Genomic DNA, 25,516 nt, shown 5'->3' on the forward strand with positions numbered 1-25,516 from the left:
ATAAGAACGTAAGTACATGTGTCGTGTAATATTTTCTAGTATTGTTGATCTATGCCTCAGCAACATTTTGTGACCACAGATAAAGAAAAGAAATTTCTGTCAGTATTTGTCAACAATGCATGAAATATAAAATTGGGAAGTAAAAACAAAAAAGATTTTTTTAGTAAGCGAATGTCGAGCTAAGTATATTAATTTTGCAATAACTGCAACACCAGAAAACATATAGAAATGCTGTATGGGAATTAACATGCTTGCTTTATGTTTTGGCGCAATACTCTTTAACAATAAATAATTCAAAAGATGCTGCACAAATGTAATTAGTCATGAAATTAAAAAGGGCAGTTGTTATTTTTGGGTCACTGCTTATTTTGGTAATTATATTTACAATATATTCAGCGAAAGATTTGACGCTTTCCATACAAAAATCTTCAATTGGTCAAGATTACAAAGATGTAAGTAGTATTGGTAGCAATTGGTAAAATCTTGTGAAATACTGGGACTTTTTATTTCTAGAACCAGTGGCTTCATTTCGAAGACAGAATAAAGCAGCTAGAAAATGACTTAAGCTTACACCATAATGCAGTTAATGAAATTAAAGTAGCAATGAGAAATATGATGCAGCCAAGTTCTAGCACGCATGTTCAAATCAAAGAGTCCATCAGTAAATTGGAGTCTGATTTGAATATTGCTGAAATGTTATACAGCTCAACCTGTCCCTTTCATATTAACTTTACACCCAGAACCAACGTTCAGATGTTGGATGTGTATAAATCAATACCATTTGACAATATTGATGGTGGTGTTTGGAAACAAGGTTGGAGAATTGAAATAGATGAAAAAGACTGGAATAGAAAGAATAAGCTCAAAGTGTTTGTGGTTCCTCATTCACACAACGACCCAGGTTGGATTAAAACTGTCGATGAGTATTACATTACACAAACAAAACACATATTGGATAACATGTTACAAAAACTACCTGAAGATAGACGTCGGAAGTTTATATGGGCAGAAATTTCATATTTCTCTATGTGGTGGGAAGAACTAGATCAGGATCAACAGGAGATTCTAAAGAGGTAGGCCGATATGTTTAACTCTTTAACTTTAACTTATATGTTAGTAAACCCTACATAATAATTTTTTTGGATCTAAAGACTGACTGTGTGTTTATTTATAAATAATGACAGGAAGATATTTTTAAATGTTGCAGTGCTCACTCTTTGGTATTATTGAATTTTATAGATTGCTGTATAATAATCAACTGGAAATTGTAACAGGGGGATGGGTTATGAATGACGAGGCCAACTCCCATTGGGTATCCATAACACATCAGCTCGCAGAGGGACATCAATGGCTGAAAAAGAATTTAAACTACACCCCTGTTAGCAGTTGGTCGATAGATCCCTTTGGCATGAGTCTAACTCAACCTGCGTTGCTCAAAAAAAGCGGCTTTCAGAATATGTTAATTCAAAGGGTTCACTATTCAGTAAAAAAAGAGCTGGCCAGTAGGCAGCAATTGGAGTTTAAGTGGAGGCAGTTATGGGGTATCTTTTTTTTTTTTCCACTTCATCCCAACTAATGGTTGGTTACTTAAAACATCACTCTTGCAGATGGGACAGGTGAGAGTGATCTGTTCACTCATTTGATGCCTTTTTATTCCTACGATATTCCTCACACGTGCGGACCAGATCCGAAAATATGTTGCCAGTTTGATTTTAAAAGGTTGCCAAACCATGGGCTACATTGCCCTTGGAAAGTTCCACCACAGTCCATTACGGAGAGAAATGTCGAGGCCAGGTAATATTTTACCTTCGTGCTTAATTTTGTCCATGTATAAATACCTCTTATGTTTATTTCTGTTAGAATTATGATTAGTCGGGTATTTTGAGAACACTATAGGTAGAATGTGGACGCTGTTTGTATAACGCACTGCCTAGTCATCCGAAAAGAGGCAAAAATCATAGTCAATTACTAAGTATCTAAAACTAGATGACCAGGCAGGGGTGTTGTCTCTAAAGCGTTTGCGTTCTAACTGTTGCTGTCTGTTAAGAACGAGACCCAATGATCGGAAGCTTTGTTTGTGTGGTAAGGGACATTTGTCAAGGGTTCGCAAACGTTTTTGTGCTTATGTATACGTTGAAATGCTTTTAGGGCTGAATTGTTGTTAGATCAGTATAGAAAAAAATCGAAACTTTTTAAAACCAACGTTTTGTTGGTACCGCTCGGAGATGATTTCCGATACGACCATCCGACCGAGTGGGATGTGCAGTTTGAAAATTATCAAAAACTGTTCGATTATATGAACGCCAACCTAAATCTTAATGTGCAGGTACAGTTCACCATGAGTTTGCGCGCACATTGATTTGTTTTATCTTTGTTTCGTGTTTGCTGTTGCACTTGTGTTGTCTTTTGTCTAGTTAAGCTAGATTTTATTTTTATTTTTTTTTTGGACGCATATAAGGTCGGAAGTTTTATTATCTGTGTTTATTTCTGAAAAACATTCTGTGGTAGAGGTTTAGTCCCTTGCGTTGAAGAGTTAGTGTTAGCTCCATGAAAATAAAATCTGATGAAGGAGTAAAATCAAAGTTTACAGAATAATAATAATAATCTAACAACAAAAGGTAACAATTAGGCGAAGAACACGCGCACTAAGAAATTCTACATAAAATTGAAAACGAAAATGAAAGAAAGATCTCTAACAAATCATACGTACCCGTGCGGTAAAATCCCGGAAATGTCCGAAGTGGCTCGGATTCGTGGGACACGAAACTGACGTGGTAAAGTGACGCTTCTCGCGCGCTAGATCGGTGTGTAATGAGGTATTTTACAGACGGGAATAGAAAATAGTATATTATACAACAAGTGCGGTTGACTCACAAGTTTATTTGACAGGAGTGGAGCGAGTGTTTAATAGACGAGTGGGTTAAAAAGTTTACCGAAGGTATTGCATACTAAAACAACGCGAATACATTCACTGACATGACCGTCAGAATTGACAAACGTCAAAATTCGAGGTGTGGGAAATATATCATTGCTTCCAAACCCGTGCGGTAAAATGCCGGAAATGTCCGAAGTGGCTCGTATCCGTAGGAAATGAAGCTCACGTGAAAAAGTGACGCTTTTCGCACGCTAGATCGATGTGTAACTGGGCATGTTACAGACGAGAGTAGAAAAAAGATTTTTCCACATATCAAAAATACATATGGCCATCCATAATCCATAATTTAACTTTGGAATACCGTTTGCAATACGTTCTCATATATGCCGAACGCAACATAGGAAATCCCATGTAAGTTTCCAAATATTGGCTCCCCTGTTCATTTTATAGCAACATTGCATTACAACTTTTTGAAGGGGTCGGTTTGAATAAATTTAAATTAGCTAATATTCAGTTATCAAATTAAATATAATCGTAAAATTAGAAAAAATTTATAAATCAAACACCAAATACATTTTGACAAAGACAAATTCGTGATAGTAATAATATTCTATAGTATATTTTTATTAAAAAAGTTAATATTATGGTGGGAATTTGTGAACATCATATTATTAGGCCATTTTTTATTTGCTATAACCTCACAGCGGAAACCTACTTTTTATTTACACAATCACATTAAACCCGCACTAGAACAAGTTATTCGCGAGGATCAGGAGATCTTCTGGTACCAGATTGTTCCACCCATAATTCCTGTATGGTTATTGATTATTCGGGAAACACTTTTAACGGGATTAGTGTCTCAAAGTGACAAATTCTTTAGCCGCCCAGGTCACCTGACCCATGGCTGAACGACTTCTTTCTGTGGGGTCACTTAAAAAGTGTTATCTATAAAAACGCTAAATTTGATAATCTTAACCGGTTACATAACGCTATTTTCTTAGAATGTGACAGTATAAAGTAAACAATGTTAGAAATAAATTTTATGATAGGTTAGAATATTGTTTAACTGTTAATGGACGGTTGTTTAACTATTTACTTAAAAAAAAAGTTTATTTTAAATAATGCTTATTTTTAGCAATGTTTTGTAGCCGTATTTTAATTATAATTGTTAATGGTTTTTATTTTTTTTTTAGGGTCAAATTCATAGTCGTGAATATGAGTTTGATCCTAAGAAAAATATAATGATACCTATACCTACATACTTAGTTTATTTTGAATTTGTGAAACCAAATGTGCATGTGTTTTTTGTATTGACCTTTTGCAATTTTGCCATCATATTTAATTCGATAACTGAAGATTGGCTTATTAAAATTTATTCAAACTCGGCACAAAAAGGTATATTACAACTTTGCTATGAAATGTACAGGTCAGCTAATATTTGGGCACCTAAAAATGTACATGTGATTTGTTTTATTCCGGACCCTGTAATGGTCCGTTGGACCCTGTAATGGTCCGTTGGACCCGTGCGTAAATGTCCGAAGTGGCTCGGATCCGTGGGAAATAAATCTGATGTGATAAAGTGACGCTTCCCGCACGCTAGATCGGTAGGTAATTAGGTATTTTACAGACGGGGGTAGAAAAAGCTATTTACTTTAGAAAAAAATCTATTGAACAAATTTGGTTAGTCGTTTTGATTATTTAATAATACAGGATGTTGAAAAGAATAACAGTTAAAAACAGTTGAAAATACCCATTATAAAAAACTAATTTTTTTAAATTTTTGAGTAACTTAAGAAATCTTGTTCTTGAAATTCAAGACATTTTTGGTGAGACATATTCTGTATATTATTCTGTAAACTTTGATAAAATGTTCAAAGTTATCAAGAGCAAGAAATCCTTAATTTTTTGCTGATCCTTAATTCTAAAATTTTATTCCAAGAACAAATGCTATGAAATCATCTAGAATCAAGGAATGTCTCTGAATGCGTATGAATGCCTCTTTAACCGTAAAGATCCAATGGAACATGTACATTTATAGCATAATTTTAGGCGCAATTCGGAACTTTGACTGACTATTTTAGAGCAGTTAGGAAAGAGAAAAGCGAATCTGAGTTTCCGACCTTGTCAGGTGATTTTTTCACCTACGCTGATCGCGACGATCATTACTGGAGCGGCTATTACACATCCAGGCCATTCTATAAACGCATGGACAGAGTATTACTGGGATACTTGAGGTGTGTTCCATTTAAGTAAATAACTCTATTTATTGAAAAATCTGCTAGAGTTATACGAGAAATTAATGAATAAAGAAGTGCTTCTCAAGATGGGGAAGAATCTTAGAAATATTTGATTGTGCAATCCTCTTTATGATATTAATTCATGCTATATTGCCTTAGGGCTGCTGAAACAATCCACACATTAACTCATCACAGTAAGAAAACTGGTTCAGACTGGGTAATAGCGAAAGACAATGGATTAGAGCATCTGCTCGCTTTCGCCAGACAAGCGTTAGCTCTATTTCAGCACCACGATGCTATAACGGGTACCGCAAAAGAGCATGTGGTCGTTGATTACGGAAAAAGGTATCAGTACTTCTAGAAACATCGTTTAGCCTGATTACGTCCACACGTGTTTGCAGATTGTTATCTTCCATTCACAACTGTCAAAAAGTGATACAGTTGTGCGCCAACATTTTGTTGGAAAGTGTCGGCACTGACGGGCCCTACGAACAGGACGTCGCTTATTATAATTTCGAGGACGTGTGGCACAGTCATAACAACTTGCCCGAGCGTTTGCAAATCACTATCGGTTTACCAAATTTGCCGACCAAAAAGATTGTTATTTACAATTCCTTGTCATTCACGAGGCACGAAGTGCTTACCTTTTACGTCAACACGCCATTTATTGAGGTTAGAATCATATAAGTTCTTACTAAAAACTTGTTTTTCTCGTTTCGTTTGTAGGTTTATGATTTCCAAAATAAGAGGATGAAATGTCAGGTAGCTCCCATATTTGAGTATGGTTCAACAATGTCCCAAACCAAATACGAGCTGGCGTTTATTGCCAACATCCCAGCTTTTGGGGTGGTAAGCTACACCATAACCTCCGTGTGGGAAGACAACAAACCAAAGTATCAAAGTGACCATACCCACAAATTCAACGATATCTTATTTTTAAATTTGATTCTAGTGAAACTGAATTTGCATCCGTAAAAGTTTACAATCAGTATGGTGGAGTCATAACCCCAAAAGGCTTTAAGGTTGACCTTTCGCCTAGCGCTAGCGAGTTCACACTGCAGAACGCCCGGGTTACAGCGTCATTTAACAAATTGGGTCTCCTTAAGGCTCTAAAGTCGGGCACTACTACTGTACCTGTTCACTTAGACTTTGCAAAGTAAGTACAATATCAGTGATAGCTACGGTATATCCAATAGCGACAATGCATACTGTTCATGGAACGCACATATGAATGGCATCACCTTATTACACATTTGTTACCCTTGTCGCCAATTCACATCAGATATTAATTTATTTGATAACAAAACTCAAAAATCCTTTTTAAAATCGTTATGTGTAAGAATGTCATGAAAGTCAAATGGACTTTTGACATTTTGACGCCACATTTGACGGTTCATGAGTTTATAACTTTGCAACTCGTGACACTGATGTCTGGTCTGTCCCCTCCACTTGTAAAACAAATTCTATCATCAAAAGAACTTGAAGTTCTTCATTAGTCTGGACATTTTTTGGCATTTCTCTTCCATAGAGAACAACAACATAATAATTGTCAATTGAGTATTATTGAGTACTTTTTTGTAGTTGTAGTTTATTGGCTGCCTTTCTTTCATTAAAAAAAGGATATAAGTCAATATTCAGAAAGTGTGCGATTTTGGGTTCATCCCTTCCTCAGTGAGGAACAAATGCATTTGAAAAATTGTGTTAAGGGTCTTCTTAAGGCTTTAAAGTCGGGCACTACTACGTCGGTTGTAATGACGCAATTTGGACGTGACTTAATGTTTATGTACCGGGTGGCCTATTAATAAAGGACGCCGGCCATATCTCAGGAACAACAAAAAAGCTGGAAATTATTTTCAAATGCGGTGTCGTACCCTCAACTGTCAAATAGACAAAATGAGTTTTCTCAAAAATATTCGAAATTAACCTATATCAAAATTATTTTTAAAGTAATCTTTTTTTTTTTGGCTAATCCGATTTCGACGAACTTAGTTTAGTTTTAAAGAGTATTTATAAGAGCTTCGACTGGCATGTCAATATCACGACAATAACTTTTTTCCCGGTCCGTAGGAGGCGCTTCATGTCAAGAACAGCTATTTCTATGATTTTCTCGAAAATTTTAAATATAATGGTGTAAATATTTTCGGCTAAGATGAAAGAGCGTAAAAAAAACAGAAAGTAGTTGAAAATAATTTCTGTTACCCCTGTCACCAATTTACATTAGGTATTAAGTTATTAGATAAAAGACTCAATAGGAAAGATCAAATTGACTTATAATTGATTTATAACATTTTGACGTCGTATTTGAGGCTTTATTACTTTATAATTTTATAATTCATAGAACCGACGTTTATTCTAAATTATTAAATAGATGTTTATCTAAAAATTCAGTCTTTAAAGTCGGGCACTACTACTGTACCTGTTCACAATGTCCGTCATAATTGCGGTATAATTTATTAGATAACAAACTCAAAATTGCGTAATGTGTAAAAATGTCATGGAGGTAGAATGGACTTTTGAAATTTTGACTCCGCATTTGACGGTTTATGAGTTTATAACTCATGAAATTGATGTTTGTGCACTTGGGAAACACATTCTAGTCTGGACATTTTTTTGTTATTTCTTTTCCATAGGGAACAACAAAATAATAATTGTCAATTGAGTATTGTTTTGTAGTTGTAGTTTAGTTGCTGGCTTACTTTAAAGTAAAGTAAAAAAGTTTATAAATCAATATTCAGAAAGTGTGCGATTTTGGGATCATTCCTTCATTAAGGAAGAATAAATCTATTTTAAAAAAGTGCGTTGATTGGTTTATTTTTGGCGCACTTATCAAACCCCTTGTTTACCATATTTCTTAAGATATGGAGTAAGGCAAAGGCACAATACGGAAAGAAGCGGGGCATACTTATTTCTACCAGACGGTGACGCAGTACCATTGAAGGTGGAAAATACTATCGTTAACGTGATAGAAGGGCCGATCATGTCGTCTGTGACGGTTCAGCTTCCCTACGTCCACCACAAGGCGGTGCTGTATTCTACTCCGGGTGGGTTTTTTTCTTTTACCCTAAGAGTTTTTAAAGAAAGTGCGAAAACGTTTTCAGGGGCCGATAGCCTAGGGATCGAAATTCAAAATCTTGTTAAAATCGAAAACACAAACAATTTTGAACTGTGTATGCGATTGTCAACAAACATTAACAGCACAGATGAATTTTACACCGACCTAAATGGTTATCAGGTAAACTTTATGTAGGGATGCTAAGACGAGTGGTTTAATTACTTATTCAATACAGTGGGAAATAAAAAGTTATTTTTAGATGTTGAAAAGAAAGAGGTTTAAAAAATTGCCGCTACAGGCAAACTACTACCCCATACCAACGAAGGCCTATATTGAGGATAAGAAAACTCGTCTAACGATCGTGACAGGCAGCCCTTTGGGTGGTAGTTCTCTATCCGAAGGACAGTTGGAGATTATGTTAGATAGGAGGCTGAATCAGGACGACAATTTGGGATTGGGGCAGGGCGTTTTGGATAACCATCCTACTAAACACATGTTCCGGATACTCTTGGAGAGAAAAACGCATTCGTGTCAGGTATAATAATGTAGGGAAATCATTTGAAAAATATAACAAAATCTGACTTGCTCTAGGCGTCTGCAGACGATCATCCTGCAGGATTTCCAACACTATCGGCACACGTTTCCTCGGAAACTCTGCTGAACCCGCTGCTCAAGCTACTGAAGGTCCAAGACGAAGAAGACAACAGGGCGAGCGTTTACGCACCCGACTATCAACTTGGGGTAGATATTTCAATTCCCGTCATAAGAACTGACGTGTTTATCAAAGGCAAGTTTCACACGGGATTAGTTTTACATCGGCAATTTCTAGACACATGTTTCATGGATAAGGTGCTTGCGCAACAGTTTCCACTTAGTAATGGAAGGGTGAGTTACAGTCATTTACATAATAATCTATTAACAAATCTTCTGGATTCCTCCTGCCTCCTCCTGAAACTGGCTTGCATTTTCCTTTGTACCATACGGTTTGACGGGGGCGGAGCTAAAGGAGGGGCATTAAAATTGTCTCGGATGATTCCAATACTGGCGAAAGGTAAAGACCTGAGTCGCGGTTAAGATTGTTTGGTCGCTGATAGATTTTTATAGATTTTTTATAGACTTTCATGTTCTTTGAACCTAGTTGATATTTTTTCTCCCCTCTCTCCAATGTGTTCTTTGCCGCATATCCATGGAATGCTGTAAGCTCCTGCTGTGTTGCACGGAATTTGGTCTTTGGCGAATCGAAAATTTTCAAAGACAATGAGCCTGAAAGCAACCCCACACTTCCTACTGTTGTCCTTACATTTAAAACATCGCTGATCACATATCAAAAATTCTTATGAAATATAACGAAAAAACCAGATTGACCACTTGTCTAAAAAGCTCTCAACATTTTCAATTCGTCAAAGACAAAATTCCGTTCGGCACAGCAGAGGTTTATAGCATTCCATGCAAATGCGGCAAAGAATACACGCAACAGGTCCAAAGAGTATGAAAGAGCCTCAAGACTACGACAAATAAATTCATCAGCAGATGCCGAACACAATCGCGAAACCGGAAATTTCGAAATTGGAGAAAATTAAAATTCTTGCATGTAATCAATTCTTCTACCAAGGAAAAATCCGAGAATCAATACAACTTAGATCTTTACCTTTCACCAATTTGGGAATCAGTCATCCGAGACAATATTCATGCCCCTCCTTTAGCTCCGCCCATTCAAACAGCTCTGAAGAGGCCAAGAGGATGACTGGCGAAACGTCAGAAAGTTTGATCCAGAAGTTTTGTAAATAGTATTACAGTAGCCTGTAGAAATTTCTCTGAGAATACATAATAACAAAATTCGCGAGTGTCCTACTATTTAATGTTTGTGCGTTTTTTTTGTTTTTCAGGTGAACTTAAAATCACTTTTCCCCAACAAGAAAGTGTTATATAAATCATCACTATCATTTTTAACGGTTGAAAAACGATTAGATATTAGTGACGATATCGTGATATGTCCAATGGACATGCAAGCGTTTTTTATTTAAGTGATTATGATCTATTGAAATTAAAATGATATTTATTATTATAAGAAAATTTTCTGTGGATTGGGCTCAATGCACTAGGTTAAATCGTATTAGTGCACTTATTTGGTTTAGGTAAATTTTCTCTTGTATATTGGTATTAATGCAGTCATTGAGATTGGTTTTAATGTGGTTCCTTTTTGTCTTATGTTATATTTTTTGTTTTAATTGACGAGTAGCTAAATTGTGATAATTTTGTTGAAAGTTTTTTGTTTATTTATTTTGTATTAGAATTTTTTATATACTCATTTTGACATTTTCTGGGCAGCATATCTGTTGTAATAATTTTGATTCTAAGATGATTAGATCTGTAAGCAAATGCATTATCGAATGTTTATGTCCCATACCATTTTTACTTTATTTTATAGAGTGAAAGAGTGTATATTAATTTTGTAAATAAAAACTGCAATAATAATAATCAGTAGATTTTTTTTATTGTGTTTCCTTCTCCAATACAAACATCATATTACCAAAATTAGTATATTTAAAGAATCTTGTAGAAAATATCCCTTTTATTTCAAAATTAAAGATAATTGAACAGTCTTTATCTTCTTTCGGCCAGTTTACTGCTAATTAAAGTTAACACGTCATCGTCCATTAGTACATCAATGAAATTTAATATTCTACTGTTAACAGCTTCCGTGTCGGACATATCTTTATTTTCTGGGTTCTCAAACCTACCCGCTTGTTCTTCTAAAAAGGCCCTAAACTCTTCTCTCCTCAACTGCGGAATTCTGGCAATAAATTTGTACTTGTTTAAAAAGAATTTAACACTATTTTCGGTTATTCTTGTCTTTTTTAATTTACTAAAACTTTCCGAAGCAACATTATTTAGGCACATGTCGACAAGCTGAATCAGATGATCGCAGCTCGGTATAGCCTAAAACCGGCACTTATAGTATATATAAATAAATGTGTAATTTTTACCTACATTTAACATGTTTGGGTTGAAAATGCTAGTTTTAAGGTCACTGTCACAACTCTGAGACAATTGGGAAACAAGAATTTGCGCCACAGCTTCCTTCACCTGTTCGGCTTTATCTTCAGGCTAAAATTTCTGACTATTAATCACCCAATTTACTACTGGAGAGATATAGTACCAGCGGCAACCAAACATTGATACTAACAGATGTTTCCAAGTTTTCCACATAATGCCACCATTTATGCGGCACAAATAACACTTCTCCTGGATTAATTATGACTTTACGGCATCGGTCAGAATCTTTAAAAAAAGTGACTACCGTTTAGGGCATGCATTCAGAAAGGTAAAAATAACGAACCTATAAAATCCTCAGGATTTGGACTAAAGAAGTTTAGTTTTGAATAAACGCTAGATTCTTCATAAGGAATACGAGTTGGTTGCAAATTTTCATCAGGGGGAAACATTATCCACAACTTACTATTAAAAAATAATCAAAAGTTAACTTAGTAGCTTGAAATTATTATGTAAATAACCAAAAAATTAGTTATTTTTACCGTCCAAATACTTGGTATACTAAATTACACCCATAAGTATCCACGTGGCAGCAAGTATGAGCACCTTGCGAGCCAATCCAGATAGTGGTATCTGTAGCAGAGATTTCAGGAAAACCTAACCGACCCCATGATATTTTCTAAAGCAAAACTTAAACTTAAGAATATTTTTAGTCCGAAATTGTTGACATTACTTACATTTGTTAAGGCATGTACCTGAGTAAACCATTCCCTCAAATACTTGTAATCAAAGTACCACCATTCTGGTGAATCTTGTATTAGATGATTTAAAAATTCTTGAAATGTGGCAACAATCTTTTTAGTTGAGGTTTCATATTGAGGGGTCTGTGGCGAAATAAGATTTAAGCAAACATACTTTTTTTACAATACTATAAAAACCTTAGTATAATAGTTTTTTCCGCAACGAAATTCTAAAGGCTGGTTTTTTAAAATTGAATTCCAGTCATTCAAATCCCAAAGCAATAGTTCACATTTAAGAACGTCCTTAAAAACCAGCGGGATTTCTGAGTTCAAAATTAGTTGTCTAATTTCTTCAATATCCATTGTAAATAAAGCACGGCAGACTCCAAGTTACAATTAAAATTTTGAAAAAATAAAATAATATTCAGGTTAGTCCATAAAATTTCTTCTAAGTCAGATACGGGCATTGGAGCAACAGGACCTCTACAAAGGAGGTTGATTGGAGAGATCCAGAAAGCAATAGATCAGGTTTTAATAAAATAGATTTTATATTTGTTATCTATAATTAATGTGTAATGAATGTTTTGTTTTGATGTTTATTGTTTTCATCTGCTTAAGATTAATTTGTAACACTCAAAAGCATTTAGACAAAGTGACAGCACATCAATTAAATGTCAATTGTCAGTGTCTTCTCAATTTTTAACAAATAAAAACAGAACATATGAATTTTGTTAAGTAAAATTTCGGATTAAATCCCCATTTTGATCCTAATTTATTTTTAATTTAAAAAAAGGTGGGTATATTGTTTTTGATGTTTGGCTTTTAGTTTTTCCAAGTGTCTATAAGTGCGGTCTTTACAACAAAAATTCATTTTTATGGACATTTTTTAGATGTCGAATATAATTCCTCCCTTGTTAAGTAACTCTCCCCCGCCTCCACCACCTTTAGATGATGATGAGGACGACGATGAGTTTGGAGATTTTGCGGGGCATAATGATTTGTCTTATGGCTGTGACAGTAATTGTTTTGTATTATTTTTATGTATAAATCTCTAGTCCTTTATATTTTCAGATCTTTCATTGCCATCTTCTCCTGTTAACATCTCTGATAAACCTTTTGATGATATGGGCCTTAGCAACAAATTAGATATTAATAGCAACAGCAAAGAAAATGTAAATACTAATTTGGAAGAACCAATAGAAAGAGAAAAAGATTTTCATGACAGAAGAAAACCGTGTGGGGACATCACTATAATGACAAAAGATAAGGTTACAATATCAACGGCACCAAATATTTGCATTGGTGCCGACAATGTTGCAGTGCCAGATAAAGAAATTGTACATGGAAGCAATGAGTTGTTAAATACTAGCACATCTGCAAATTCAGAGCTTTTATATGTTAATTCTAATTTGTTAGAAAAAAGTACTTCTCAGTTGGAAAATGAAGTCAGGGATGTGGAAAATGAATTGTCAGCTAATGATATAAGCAGTTTTAAACCAACTGGCAATACAATTATTCACGACACTCCATGTAAAGCATTCGGCTCCACCAATGCTGATGAATTGGTGGAATCGAATAAAGTATCTGATTCAGATAATGATTATTTGGAGTCAAATTGTAAAAACAATGAAACATCTCCTATGAGTAGACATCAGGAAGGTAATTTGCAAAGCACAGATTTGGATCAAAATCTGTCAATGACTGAGGAAGTTATGGAAGATGAATTTGGAGATTTTGAATTTTCTAAGATTCATAGTAAAAGTACTTCTATCAATTTCTTAAATAACTTGAGTGTGAACGAGGAACAAGAAATACCCGAAGAGAAAGAAAACACTGCTCAAAATCTAATGACTCCTATCCAAATAGCTACTGAAGTTGATGATGATTTTGGTGATTTTGCTATTGGTAATGTTACTAGGGTAGGAACTAGCCATCAATCTGTTAGTTTTGTTGAAGTTGCATCCCAAAATGAACCAGAAAGTAGTTTTGTCAATTTTGATGCCTTTGCAAATTTCGATATGGAGGATAATGATGACTTTGGAGACTTTGCGTCAACAGATATATGTACCCCACAAGTGTCATCAATGGACGATGAATTCGCAGACTTTAAAAGCAGTAATTCTTTAAAAAGCATTGAGCAAGAAGGTTTTCTTTGGACTGTAGATACTTCAAATGTACTTCAAAAAACAGAAATATTGCTAAAAGAAGTTTTTGCGTATAATAAACCTGATGTTGAAGATTATCGGTGTGTTGATTTGGAGTCCAAAGACGTCATATTTAACCAACTAAAAGACATTACCGACACAAATGCAATGACTTATCATTGGTCAAAATCTACAAGCCAGAATTTACTGCTGAAGGCCTTAAATATTGACACAAGGAATATTGTAAGTATAGTTTTGTTTTCTTTTCGACGTCTTAGCTTAGATGCATATGTTCTAGTTGTTTGGCCCATCATGGAACCCGTTGATGCCTAGGTATGCGGCAAATTTAAGCCTGGCTCCTTTAGAACCGATTAAATCCAATTCTCTTGCTCAAAACTTAAATCCAGTAGTTGAAAATAATCCGTCCAACGCTAGTCAATCAGTTAGCACCACTTTGGAGATTCCCATCGCCGAATTTGATTGGAGTGATTCCGGATTAACGAATCCCCTGGACTGTGAGTTTTTTAAATATTTTTTTCTTCAATTTTCTCATGTTCGCGTCTCTCTGATTTCCGTATACTTAACTAGTGAATATAACGAATGTAAATTGTTATCTCACTCTAATTTAATGCTCTTCTTATTTCATGCTCACTCATTTCACTATTTCAATCCCTCCCAATTATTTATCCCGCACTCGAAAGATTCCCAAACAGTACTGTTAGATTTAGAGCAATTAGTATCACAGCTGGAAATAGCAACCCACCATGTTCCTTCCCCTTCAATTTCCATTTCCCCTTTACCTAGCTCGGATGAATGGGATATGTGGTTACCAGGTAAGTAATTTATCTTTAAGATGTAATTGTAAATTTAAGTAGTCACATTTTCTATTACTTTATCATTTTAACATATTCTCAAAATTCAAATCATACTCGAGCTATTCTCATAAAAATCAGAGCAAAGAGCTAACCAAAACAACCAAACAAGTGTTTTTTTTATTTTCTTATATTAAGTTGAACACGCTCCGTAAAAGCCTATAAAAGTATTAACATTATATTTTGACAAGGTAGACGAATACATTTTTTAAACATTCATAATAAAATATTTAATTTCAAATGAGAACGGTGAAAAAGTTATTATTAAAGTTATTATCCAAGATATATTGTATATGTTGCCGCTGCTCTAGAGAGATGATTGCGTTTTTTCTCTGCAAAATATCAAGAGCAACTGATATTGGTTGTAAAAAAAATTCTTGTGCTGCATCTTTGGATTGTGAATTATGATATCTTGACTGGAATTAATATTGAAAATTTAAACCTAATTTCTAATCTTTGTAGATCACAACATATTCATGGTGGGGTGTGCATGTTTGCTCAGAACAGAACAGAACAACACTTAAAGTTCAGAGCAAGCATCAGTTTTAATGTAGCTAATTACATCTGTTCTAAAGCCCGGAAAATGGAAATGATAAATTTCCGCAAAAAATAGTTCTAATTCTATGTTCTATGTTTAGGTAAATGATTTGGGTTTAACGAAGAATCGGGATCCTCTGTTATATGTCTCTACATTTCTTGACAGTATTGTAACCGTTGAATTTTATTTCGTTCAGATAAGCCTAGAACTGGAATAAATTGTATGGGTGATATTTATAATATTTATTAATTTTATTTTTTGTTATTATTCATAAACGGTTCCCTTTGTTCTTCTGAGCTGACAGTACCTGTCGCCCGGGATTATTCTGAACATATTCCCGTTGAACTGCAACTACTCTATTGTTATTGGAATAAAAAGGACAAATCTCATGTTTCTAACTGAATATGAAATATGTCACACTGAACGCGAACAAATATAAACAATCTATATAGTCTTGAAATCAGGGAATAAGATCTTTTGTCATGACAAAATATATAGGGTGTTCCTCAACTTTGCGATGCCATTTGTTTTCTTTTTAAAGTGTGAAAGGTAATGTTGCAAAACTTATACAACTTTTGTATTAAGTTTTTTTTCGGTGACCTCCGTTAATCCCTGTAGGTGGATACCCAAATACTGCCTTTATTAATTAATTAAAGTATTTTTTTTTTTTGCGTTCGTGCGTGTTTTTTTTTGACAGTTGCGTACCTAACCACGATTTGTTTTCTTCAAAGCGACGCTAGATGGCGGTGGCGTTCAAAAGCAGCCGGAAGATGGCGCGAGTAAAAAACCGGTACTCGGCGCATTGCCGTGTGTACCCGGGGTTTTGGATCCGCCCACAACGGCTACTACGCCATCTTACGACAGTTCCGCGTGTCACAAGATTATTTTAAGGGAGACGCATATTTCGAATAGCGAGCCGGTCGCGACTCAGCCCGATAAAAATATCGCCGGTTGGCTTCAGCCCACGATTCTAACCCCCGAGCCGTCGAGAAAAGGCGAACCCCTCACCGATCAGAGCGACGACTTTGACGACTTTAATATGTTCGTTTCCGAGGAAAAATCGACGGAACCGACGAAAGAGGCGCTTAATATCGAGAACCAGGTCGCTTTGGGCGAACCTTCGGAGCGGATTTCCACGCAGAAAGCCGACGCGGAAGACACCAACGACGAGTTCAGCGATTTTCACTTTTCTCTCCCTTCCAGGACGACGATGGAACCTTTGAAACCGTCGTTGATACAACCTCAGGTAATCTAATCCAAATAGTCGCAGAAACAACTAATTAGGTATTAAAATTTGGGTAAAGCCTGTTTATAGATATAAGAAAGTGGCTAACCGATACGAATTAAGGAAAGGCCCGGGCAAGCTGTAACAATGAAATATGGCCGAACAGGTCCGTACTTTGCTTAGAATTTAATTATTTGGGGTTTTGTGAGGAAAGATACTAAACAATATTTATTTATTTATTTATTTATGTATTTATGTTTAAATCTAAAAGAAAATTACAAATTATTTTTATTACCTACTTAAATTACTTAAAATTATTCACATAATATATAAGGTGGAGGCCTTAAAACTGTATGCCCTAGATTTTTTGCATAATTATCACAGACGTATTTCTTTTGTAGGTCCAAACTTTGTAGAACCTCAATTAATTGCTTTTTGGTATAATCTTCGTGAAAATAAATATCGCTATTATACATGTAGTTTTGGATTGTTGCTTTTGCGTCACATGAGGAAGGGGTTTTAAGTCAATTGTCTACTGTGATAACTTCATTGTCCATTACAATGACGCTGTTAGGAGGAATGTTTGGAACTAGTTTGTTTTTAAACCAACTTTCAAATAAATCAGCGGTGGTGTCTTCATGGTAATCCAGAGAAGAATCTTTAATATTTTTCGCAGACAGAAAAAATAAATTTGGAATCTAACCCTCTTTAGAGCCAGCATGCAAAATAGTTATTCTTTTACCTCTTTTTGATGGCGCGTTTGTTTTACACTTATCAGTTGAGTCAACCCTACCCTTTTCCGGGGTATCATAAGTGTCGAACTAGGTTTCATCCAAGTAAATAATTGGCCTTTGTTGTTCTCCTCAAATCCTAATTTTTTCTAGATATTCCAGTCGCCATTTCCGAATTTTAAAAGGTTCCATTAAAACTTGCCTTTTGTCATTTTTTTTTTTAATCTAGAACCCATGTGTTGAATACACTTCCATAAGGTAGTTCCGCCACATTTAACACCGGCTTCATCTTTTTCAAGCCTCCTAATTAAGATATCTAATGTAGGCACTCTTTGTTCCTTGTATAACTGGTAAATTTTACGCCGTATTATGTCTTGATCACTTTCATCTACACTCGAGAAAATTTTCCATACAGTTGATGTTGGAATTTTCGTCAATGTGGCCGTTTCTTGTAAAGATGCTTGCTTGCTGGCACCAAGTTCAATGAGAGTCAAATAAACATTGTTTATAACTTTCTACATTTGGGCGGGAACATCTCCTGAGATACACAAGACTCCTACATATTTAACACACGCTGTATTACACACGAAATAAGAATGATTACTAATAAACTTAAACAAAGTAGTATATCAAACCAAAGAATATTAAACGCAGGTACCACAATTTGACCTGAATTTAAATTCCGAAACTTTAGGTAATAATGTTGTTGCATTGTATGTTAATGACCACCCGTGGATAATCCCATTCAAAAGCAATTGGTCACTTTTTTATATCTACGAACAGACCATACCGCACTCCCAATGGGAGCCTAAATACCAGCGTGTGTGGGCTTTCCGCTGCGACCTGGTGATCTATTGCGGCACACTCCTAAATATGTATGCGATGAGAGGGTGCTTTATTCAAGTCTTATTAATTCGGCCCCTGATTCTTCCAACCGCACGATATGTGCTCAACAAAATGCCTTTTAAGAATTGCGGGTAATTTTGAATTTTTCCTAAAATTTTATTGTATAAAATAACTCTCAATTGCTCATTATCTTCATACAGTGCTTGGACCCTTTGAACATGGAAGCTCCGAATAAAAAAGTCGATTTGTGACTAAACGATAACACTTACCAACTTAAAACAAGAGTAACATGTCATAGCCTAAATAATAGTAATAAATAATTTAAAAAAAAAGTTCTAGGTAAAGTACCTTTTCTAACGATGACTTTTACTAAATTAGGGCTATGTGTAAAATACCAGCCTATTGCGTAGAGAATTGCCACCGCGTTAAAAATAAAAATTTTAAAAAATGAACTTTGACAAACTATAACTCGGGAAATATTACTATGACTTACTACCGTTATTTTACCACGTTCAGTCTTTCCTCCAAGTATCCGAACTCAATTTCCGAACACCCCGTATATACAATGTAGGTTTTTTTCCACCAAGTCTTGATAGCTAGGAGATAGCGACTCAGTTGACAAGATATATCATGGCGAAATTATGGCGCAAATGAAATTTTTCAAGAAATAATTAGGCACTTCATCTGAGCCTGCTTAGAGCAGCGGTGACCAACGTGGTAGCTCTAACAACGATTTTCATTTTAAAAATACTAACTGCAAAAGTCAGAGAAGCTTCAAAATTCTAAAAATTTAATTGTCATAATATTAAATATAAACAATTCCACAAAAAAATCTAATTGTCATAGCGGTTAGTTTAAAACTTAACGCATAACCAACTTCCAGCGGTTGGGTTAGTAGAGAACAACAAAAAATAATATTATGGTAAGCAGTAGTAAGAAGGTAAATACATACCATTTTCATTCGGCCTGGGAAGAACAATATCTTTTTTACAGAAGTTAAAGGTAAAAATGTGTGTTTATTATGTCTCCGTTGCTAAAAAAGGAAATATTGAGAGACGTCATAAAATTGTACAATCTAATTTTGAAAAATCATTTTCACTAGATTCTGCCTCTAGAAAGGAGAAACTGAAACAGTTAAAAAAGCTGTTAATTGGAGAACAATTAATAGTTTTAAGAACAATAGACAAAAATAAGGCTGCACCTAAAGCATCGTACCGTGTGTCCCAGATAATTGCACAAAAAAAGAGACCTTATGAAGACGGGGAAATGGTAAAACAGGCGTGTTTAGAAGCTGCTGATTCGTTATTTGCCAACTTTAGAAATAAATACGAAATAGTTTCAGCTATAAATTCTATGTAACTTTCTGCTAATACAGTGATGAGACGTGTAGAAATAATGAGCAATAATATTTTTTTACACTTAACAACTGACTTAGATAACTGTGCTTATTTTTCACTTCAACCGGATGAATCAACAGATGTGGTTGACACTGCCCAGATGGCCGTGTTCGTCAGGATGGTTTTTAGTGATTCTACGATTAAAGAAGATCATTTGAAATTTATTCCACCGAAAGGACACTGAAGAGACGTTTTAATGATGTCCTATCTGGCATAGTTCAATTTTTTAAACAACGCGATGAACCGAAATTTCAATCTGGGTTAGAGATTTGGCTTTTCTCGTTGACATTACACAGAAATTAAACGAACTTAATTTGCAGCTTCGGGGGAGGGACAGAGAACTAACGGAAATTATTTCTGATATAAAAGCATTTATCAAAAAGCTGGAGTTCTGGGAGCAAAACCTAATTAAGAGCGATGCAAAGCATTTGGAAGTATTTGAGTTTCAAAATGATTTAGCCTTAAAATTGTTGGTCTCAACTACTAAATGTATCTGGCCTATTGTAAGTAAAGACAAATATTAAGTTCTATGCCGTGTTGCCTGAAAGTGATGAACAGATGAACATTTGGATAATTGTATTCGAATGGCTGTATCAAATTATACTGCAAACTGAGTGTCAGTCAGCCTTCTCATTGAACGTACTTTTTTATTTCTCAATGTTTATGTTCATGATAGCGCGTTACTTTTTTGTTATCCTTAACTGTTTTTAAATCTTACATGACGTCGTGGCTGGATAAAAGTTTGTGTTTATTTTTCAAACACCTTCGTTTGGATTATTTCATTTACGCTGCGTTACGTTATTTCAAAATTAAGAAAGTAGCTCAACACATTGAAGAGGTTGGCGACCATTGGCTTAGAGTTTTCGAGGCATCTTGCGAACGATATGGGGTTCTTGCTCAGCTTTCAGTACCAACGTTTCAAAACTTAAATTTTCTCATCTTTTCCGTTAGACCAACGCGCGGGCGCCACCTGCAAGCATCAGCTGGCCGGACCCGGGCATCACCGACGACGATATTCGAAACTTCGAGTTGAATTATTCCCGCGTGCGACCTAGTGCGGGAACGCCCACCGTCGCGAGAGACGATGACGAATGGTCCGACTTCGTCTCGGTGAAGAGCAGCGGATCCCCGATCCGCAAGATCGCTACCGAAAGGGAGAGAAGTTCCACGCCCGACTTACCCCTGTCAGTATTAAATCTGGGCAATGTCCACCCTGCGAAACAGCCGATCCCGGTCATCACGCCCAAGGGTTTGGTTCAGACCAAATTGTCCAGCAATAACGCGTTCAATTTTAACTCGGTATTGCAACAGAACGCGTTCCATTCCCGTCACTATACGAGCGCTCTGTATAAGCATTCGTCGGCGTCGAATCAGCCGTCGATCATAAGCAATCAGTTCGCGAGTCAAGTCTACGGGCCGCCATTAGAAGACGAGTGGAGCGATTTCGTGTCGCATCAGTCGACGTTGCCCAGAAAAGCGGCCTCGTATCAGCCCCAGTGGTCTACCGCACCCAATATTATCACCAACCCGGGTAGTTTCGATAGCTTTCAAGGTGGTAGTAGCGCGAAAAAAGTTGCCGACACTGTGATACCTGCCAAGAGTAAAACCGCGTCGTTGAATATCCCGATACCGGAATTGGAGTTTGCCGCCCCCAAAAATCGGACTTCTTTCTTCAAATGACCAAGGGACGTCATGTTGTGAGCCGGGGTAATCGTTTTCGTTAGTTAGATATTGTTAAAACGCGGTACCGACTTTCTCTTTGTCTTTTTCAAGCTGCGATACGGACGTATTAGAAAAAAAAGCCGACGATTATGTTGATAATAGGGTTTCATTTTAATTTATGTTCAAAGTAGACGTATAATGGTGACCTGTTTATTATGGGATGATACCATATCACAGAAAATATCAAAATTCACGTATACTTTTCAAATATTATAGTCTGTACTGTTTTATTTTATATTCGTAGCAGTAAAGTACACATATTATTAAAGTATTATTTATTAATTATTGTGCATAACAACTAAAACATTACTACTCATTCCTGGCGTGCTCGGAAATCGTGTTCTTATGTTTTCTTGTCGGATGTGGCGTCGTTGGGGGGCAACGTCACTTCGTGGGAAGCGCCATCTATTACTTGATTATTAAACTAATAGAAATGGTCTAAGGAACCCTATATGACACATGTACGATTTGTGATGGCATAGTCGGCAATAGAGACAGAATCAGTTGTACTTTACATGTATTAATTTAGCTAGTACGCCCATACCCAGATATGGATTCATATATTTTCTGTGTATTCATAGATTAGGGCGTTTCTTAATGAGGTGCGAATATTTAAGTTAATACCAACAATTTGCCAAGAGTAAATATATTGCAGTGCAATATTGCTTATAAAAGTAATTTTATATTATTAAAAGAAGCACAGTTCACAAAAAAAGATAATTTCGTAGTTCTATGTAACAAATATAAGCAATTAAAAATTGTAAAATTTGAATTCTGTTTGAGACGCGCTGTCATTGGGTATGATCGGTTGTGACGTCAATTCGCTCCTTAGACTACGCGCCAGCCCGACGGTAGCATAGAGAACGTAGAGAACGACGGCGCGTAACGACGGCTTTTACTTTATGGTAGACGAATAAAAAATTTATCTGGCGTTTTACTAGTTGTACTCAAACGCGATGGTACGATTTGTGGTATTGTTTTTGTGTCGCTTCCATTATTATTATGTAAAGCATACTAAGCACATATACAAACTGGCGTAGATGCAGCGGTATGACGTCACGATCATTTCCGCGCGTTTAGTGTTATTTAACAGGCATAGCCGGGTGACACAACTTGAATTATTTATTGCAACTAAAATGTTGGGTTTTGAGTTTTGATATTTGGTACGCGTTATTCCTATACTTCCTATAATGTATTAAAGAAAAAAATGTTCAAGTTCCGTTTTATATAGCATAAACAATTGTTAGGAGGCAATCTTAAAACTTGATTCATTTCGGCAATTATTTCGTCTGTACCATACGGCAAGTTTGTTAATCTGCTTCTTACGCAACCAATTAATAATTTCTTCTTTTCTTGTCTTCACGCAGTCTGGATTATCGTGCATTATCCATAATAATTAAAGATGGCCTTTTAAAAATGCGACCCTGTTTTGTAGTTGAAATTATTGTAATTATCCGGTACATGTTTATAATAATATATAATGTCTAATGTTTGACCTAATACATAAAAACAAAATTACAGTAGGACGCCATTTTAAGCATGTTTTGTAAATGATAAGAAAGATATGCATACATGCATACGAATTTTGAAACCATAGTTTAAATTACAAAAATAAATAATACTTTATTAAATGTTCGAAATAAAGTAATTCTTAACATTATACGAAGTTTCTGGGTGAATTACGTTGCAAACATTTCGAATTCTGCTTTTTCAAATCTTCAACCGAATTTGGTTCAGTAACATAAATTTTGCTTTTTAGATATTGTCAAAGAAAAAAGTCCAGGTTAGCGCGACCGAGCTGGCCATTCAATAGGGACTCGTCTTCTAATCCACCTGTTAGGAAAAGTATCATTTGTAGTATTGTCTCGCAAAAACTGACTAATCAAATGTTTTCAAAATTGGTATTGCAAATATAACGTGAAAACATCTTTCAGAAGAGATATCACGTGACCTCTCTTACCATTGTAAGGCGGGCACCGTAAGTCGAAAAAATAGTTAGATGTGTTTAGTCTTATAAACGTCATTTTTGACATAAAATTAAAACTATGTCAGAAACGGAAAAGTTTAGGTATGAATTATGTCTTGGATGTTTCAAATCCATATTAAAATAAGAAAGTCGTCATTTGCACACGAAAATACAAAAAAAGCATTTATTTTTTATATTTTGTGAGAACAAGTATCATCCCATAATAAACGGGCCGCCCTGTACAACAAATTGCCTTTGTTTGTTTCACTTCTCGAAGTTTGTTTGGGAAAAATCAGGAAATCTAATTATAAGACCGAAAATTGAAATCCGGAAAACGGATCAGTATTTGTTTTAACTTTAGACTACTTATGTATTATAATTGTTATTTAATGTAAAATTTATTATTACATTTAACCTAACGTGGAGTATTTCTAATCTAATCATTTTCACATCCGCGAATTGTATGAGATTTCGTTTACACGCGAATTGTATTCTTTTACTAATTATTTATTTTAATTAATGAGTTTCGCGTTTGTCTACAAATTTTATAAACGCGGACGCTAATAATAAGTTGCGTCATGTAAGAAAATTATTTATAAGGTAATCCATAAAGTGATATTACTTTTAGTAGCAGTTGTGGGTTTCGGTTTAGTTAAATAGTCCGTTTAAATTGTGATGTTTTGCAAATACTAGTTGTATTTATTTGTATTTCTTGTTTAATTTGAATAGTCGAAGGATTCTAGTAATTTTAGTTAAATTGGAAAAGCGAAAAGAAAGACTTAATTTGATTGAAGAGGTAGAAAAAATGTTCAGCGTCATTCCATCCAAAATGTTGTGAGTCGTAACTATAATTGTTTAGTTATATTTTGTGCATACTTCATTATGAAATGGCAGTATTTTTACGGTTGTCACTAATAAAACGAAAGGTGTAGTAACGATCAACCCTTAAACGAGCCTAATCGTAAAGCGTGGGTGATTATTTTTTGATTTTTATCTCATCCGACCACTGAATTTGTCTACTTAATTTTCTTTGTTATATTTTTATATATTATTTCTAAAGTTTGTAAATTTGAAGGTCTGTAAATAAATGGACAGGTGCGCGGTTAAATTCGTTTGTTGTTATTTTCATTCCGAAATAAATTTATTAGATACAAACTGTTTTTTTTTTTCAGAGGAACAACATTGATTTTTTATTTGATGTTCAGTTTTTAGCACTTCCTTTACGTTTAGGGTACGGCACAATAGACATCCAGATGAATTGGACCAAGGCGATATACAGGGTGTCATTATTTTTTTTAAGGAAATCAGTGGCGTACCACTGACTGGCTATGAACAAAAAATATTTCGGTTAATTAGGTCGCCACTGCACTGGTTAAATATAGAACTTTTTTTGTGAACAATAAAATATTTACTAAAACAAAATATATCTAGTTTTTAGTTACCAACTAACGTCCTTCAGAAAAAAAAACTTTAAGACTTCTTTTTTCTTTTACAGTTTTTATGAAATTACATAATATCCTAATAAGATAAATAATAATAGAGAATTGTTATTTTTTAAAAAACACTTTCTTCTGAAAAGCTTCCATAAAAATGTTTGCTATGACTGGTGATAATGGAGAACCCATAGCTGGTCCTGACGTTTGTCGCAAATTGTCCGTTATAAGAAAAATATGTTCCAGACAAGCATTTTTCAATTAACGTGAGAAGATTTTCGGATTTCAATGCGAATCTAATGTAATGCTTTTTAATTATTCATTGAATTAAGTACGAAACTATCAGTTTTTCCCTGTAAACGATTTTAATCAACAAGCAAGGTATTTTGCTAGAGAATCTTAGGGAATCTCTGGACACGAGGAATTTAAGAGTCATGAGGGATGATAGACTTTTTGATTATGATTGAAAAGAAGCCTTAATGACAGATTTAAGGTTGCGTTCCATAGGATCCTTAGTAAGAATATCTTGAATTTTTTCCTGATATTCAAGTGTCACGGCGTTTAATATTACGATTATTGATTTGGTCTATTTCTAAACTAACGAGTGTGATGCATTCTTTCTCGAAGTAAATTAAAACTAGAAGTTTATAAGCAGATGAGATTTTGACACGGATATTTTAACGTAACCACGTAACAATAAAATTAGTGTAGAGCTTAATCTTTTAAGCTGTGAAGAAGCTAACA

General features: G+C 35.1%; 3 protein-coding genes across 4 annotated transcripts; 2 read left to right on the top strand and 1 right to left on the bottom strand.

The window, feature by feature from the left end:
- Window positions 1–110: 110 nt before the first annotated feature.
- LOC132708116 (alpha-mannosidase 2-like) lies at window positions 111–10,643 on the top strand. The gene is made up of 15 exons (XM_060680243.1): window positions 111–452; window positions 514–1,073; window positions 1,240–1,541; window positions 1,608–1,794; window positions 2,149–2,326; window positions 4,925–5,109; window positions 5,272–5,457; window positions 5,514–5,784; window positions 5,839–6,005; window positions 6,065–6,268; window positions 7,969–8,153; window positions 8,211–8,344; window positions 8,424–8,699; window positions 8,756–9,049; window positions 10,051–10,643. Exons 1-15 carry the CDS (start codon window positions 324–326, stop codon window positions 10,186–10,188), a joined length of 3,396 nt encoding a protein of 1,131 aa, XP_060536226.1. The 5' UTR covers window positions 111–323; the 3' UTR covers window positions 10,189–10,643.
- Window positions 10,644–10,654: 11 nt separating this feature from the next.
- Window positions 10,655–12,309, bottom strand: LOC132708118 (HSPB1-associated protein 1). Its single transcript, XM_060680245.1, has 7 exons — window positions 12,097–12,309; window positions 11,896–12,042; window positions 11,701–11,837; window positions 11,505–11,623; window positions 11,325–11,446; window positions 11,156–11,272; window positions 10,655–11,104 (listed from the first exon to the last, which is right to left on the bottom strand). The coding sequence occupies exons 1-7, from the start codon at window positions 12,259–12,261 to the stop codon at window positions 10,769–10,771; spliced, it is 1,143 nt and encodes a 380-aa protein (XP_060536228.1). The 5' UTR covers window positions 12,262–12,309; the 3' UTR covers window positions 10,655–10,768.
- Window positions 12,310–12,408: 99 nt separating this feature from the next.
- On the top strand, window positions 12,409–24,476 carry LOC132703111 (uncharacterized). Of its 2 annotated transcripts, XM_060672185.1 has the most exons (7): window positions 12,409–12,691; window positions 12,789–12,915; window positions 12,970–14,285; window positions 14,341–14,557; window positions 14,744–14,875; window positions 16,184–16,698; window positions 20,603–24,476. In XM_060672185.1, the coding sequence occupies exons 2-7, from the start codon at window positions 12,789–12,791 to the stop codon at window positions 21,329–21,331; spliced, it is 3,036 nt and encodes a 1,011-aa protein (XP_060528168.1). In that variant the 5' UTR covers window positions 12,409–12,691; the 3' UTR covers window positions 21,332–24,476. The 2 variants fall into 2 exon arrangements, with proteins under 2 accessions (XP_060528168.1, XP_060528176.1); XM_060672193.1 differs by lacking the exon at window positions 14,744–14,875 and having other exon boundaries at window positions 12,410–12,691.
- The last annotated feature ends 1,040 nt before the right edge of the window (window positions 24,477–25,516 follow it).

The sequence above is a fragment of the Cylas formicarius genome, unplaced genomic scaffold (assembly GCF_029955315.1).
Source record: "Cylas formicarius isolate icCylForm1 unplaced genomic scaffold, icCylForm1.1 PGA_scaffold_10__41_contigs__length_53128322, whole genome shotgun sequence".
Taxonomy (NCBI): domain Eukaryota; kingdom Metazoa; phylum Arthropoda; class Insecta; order Coleoptera; family Brentidae; genus Cylas; species Cylas formicarius.

Excerpts from the sequence above, each read along its gene's own strand:
- LOC132708116 (XM_060680243.1), top strand. The coding sequence starts at position 324 with ATGAAATTAAAAAGGGCAGTTGTTATTTTTGGGTCACTGCTTATTTTG. Across the intron at positions 8,154-8,210 it reads GGTGCTGTATTCTACTCCGG|GGGCCGATAGCCTAGGGATC; the intron begins GTGGGTTTTTTT and ends AAACGTTTTCAG. Across the intron at positions 8,700-8,755 it reads GAAAAACGCATTCGTGTCAG|GCGTCTGCAGACGATCATCC; the intron begins GTATAATAATGT and ends GACTTGCTCTAG.
- LOC132708118 (XM_060680245.1), bottom strand. The coding sequence starts at position 12,261 with ATGGATATTGAAGAAATTAGACAACTAATTTTGAACTCAGAAATCCCG. Across the intron at positions 11,624-11,700 it reads GTATACCAAGTATTTGGACG|TAAGTTGTGGATAATGTTTC; the intron begins GTAAAAATAACT and ends ATTTTTTAATAG. Across the intron at positions 11,105-11,155 it reads TCAACCCAAACATGTTAAAT|GCTATACCGAGCTGCGATCA; the intron begins GTAGGTAAAAAT and ends TGCCGGTTTTAG.
- LOC132703111 (XM_060672185.1), top strand. The coding sequence starts at position 12,789 with ATGTCGAATATAATTCCTCCCTTGTTAAGTAACTCTCCCCCGCCTCCA. Across the intron at positions 12,916-12,969 it reads TTTGTCTTATGGCTGTGACA|ATCTTTCATTGCCATCTTCT; the intron begins GTAATTGTTTTG and ends TTATATTTTCAG. Across the intron at positions 16,699-20,602 it reads CGTCGTTGATACAACCTCAG|ACCAACGCGCGGGCGCCACC; the intron begins GTAATCTAATCC and ends CTTTTCCGTTAG.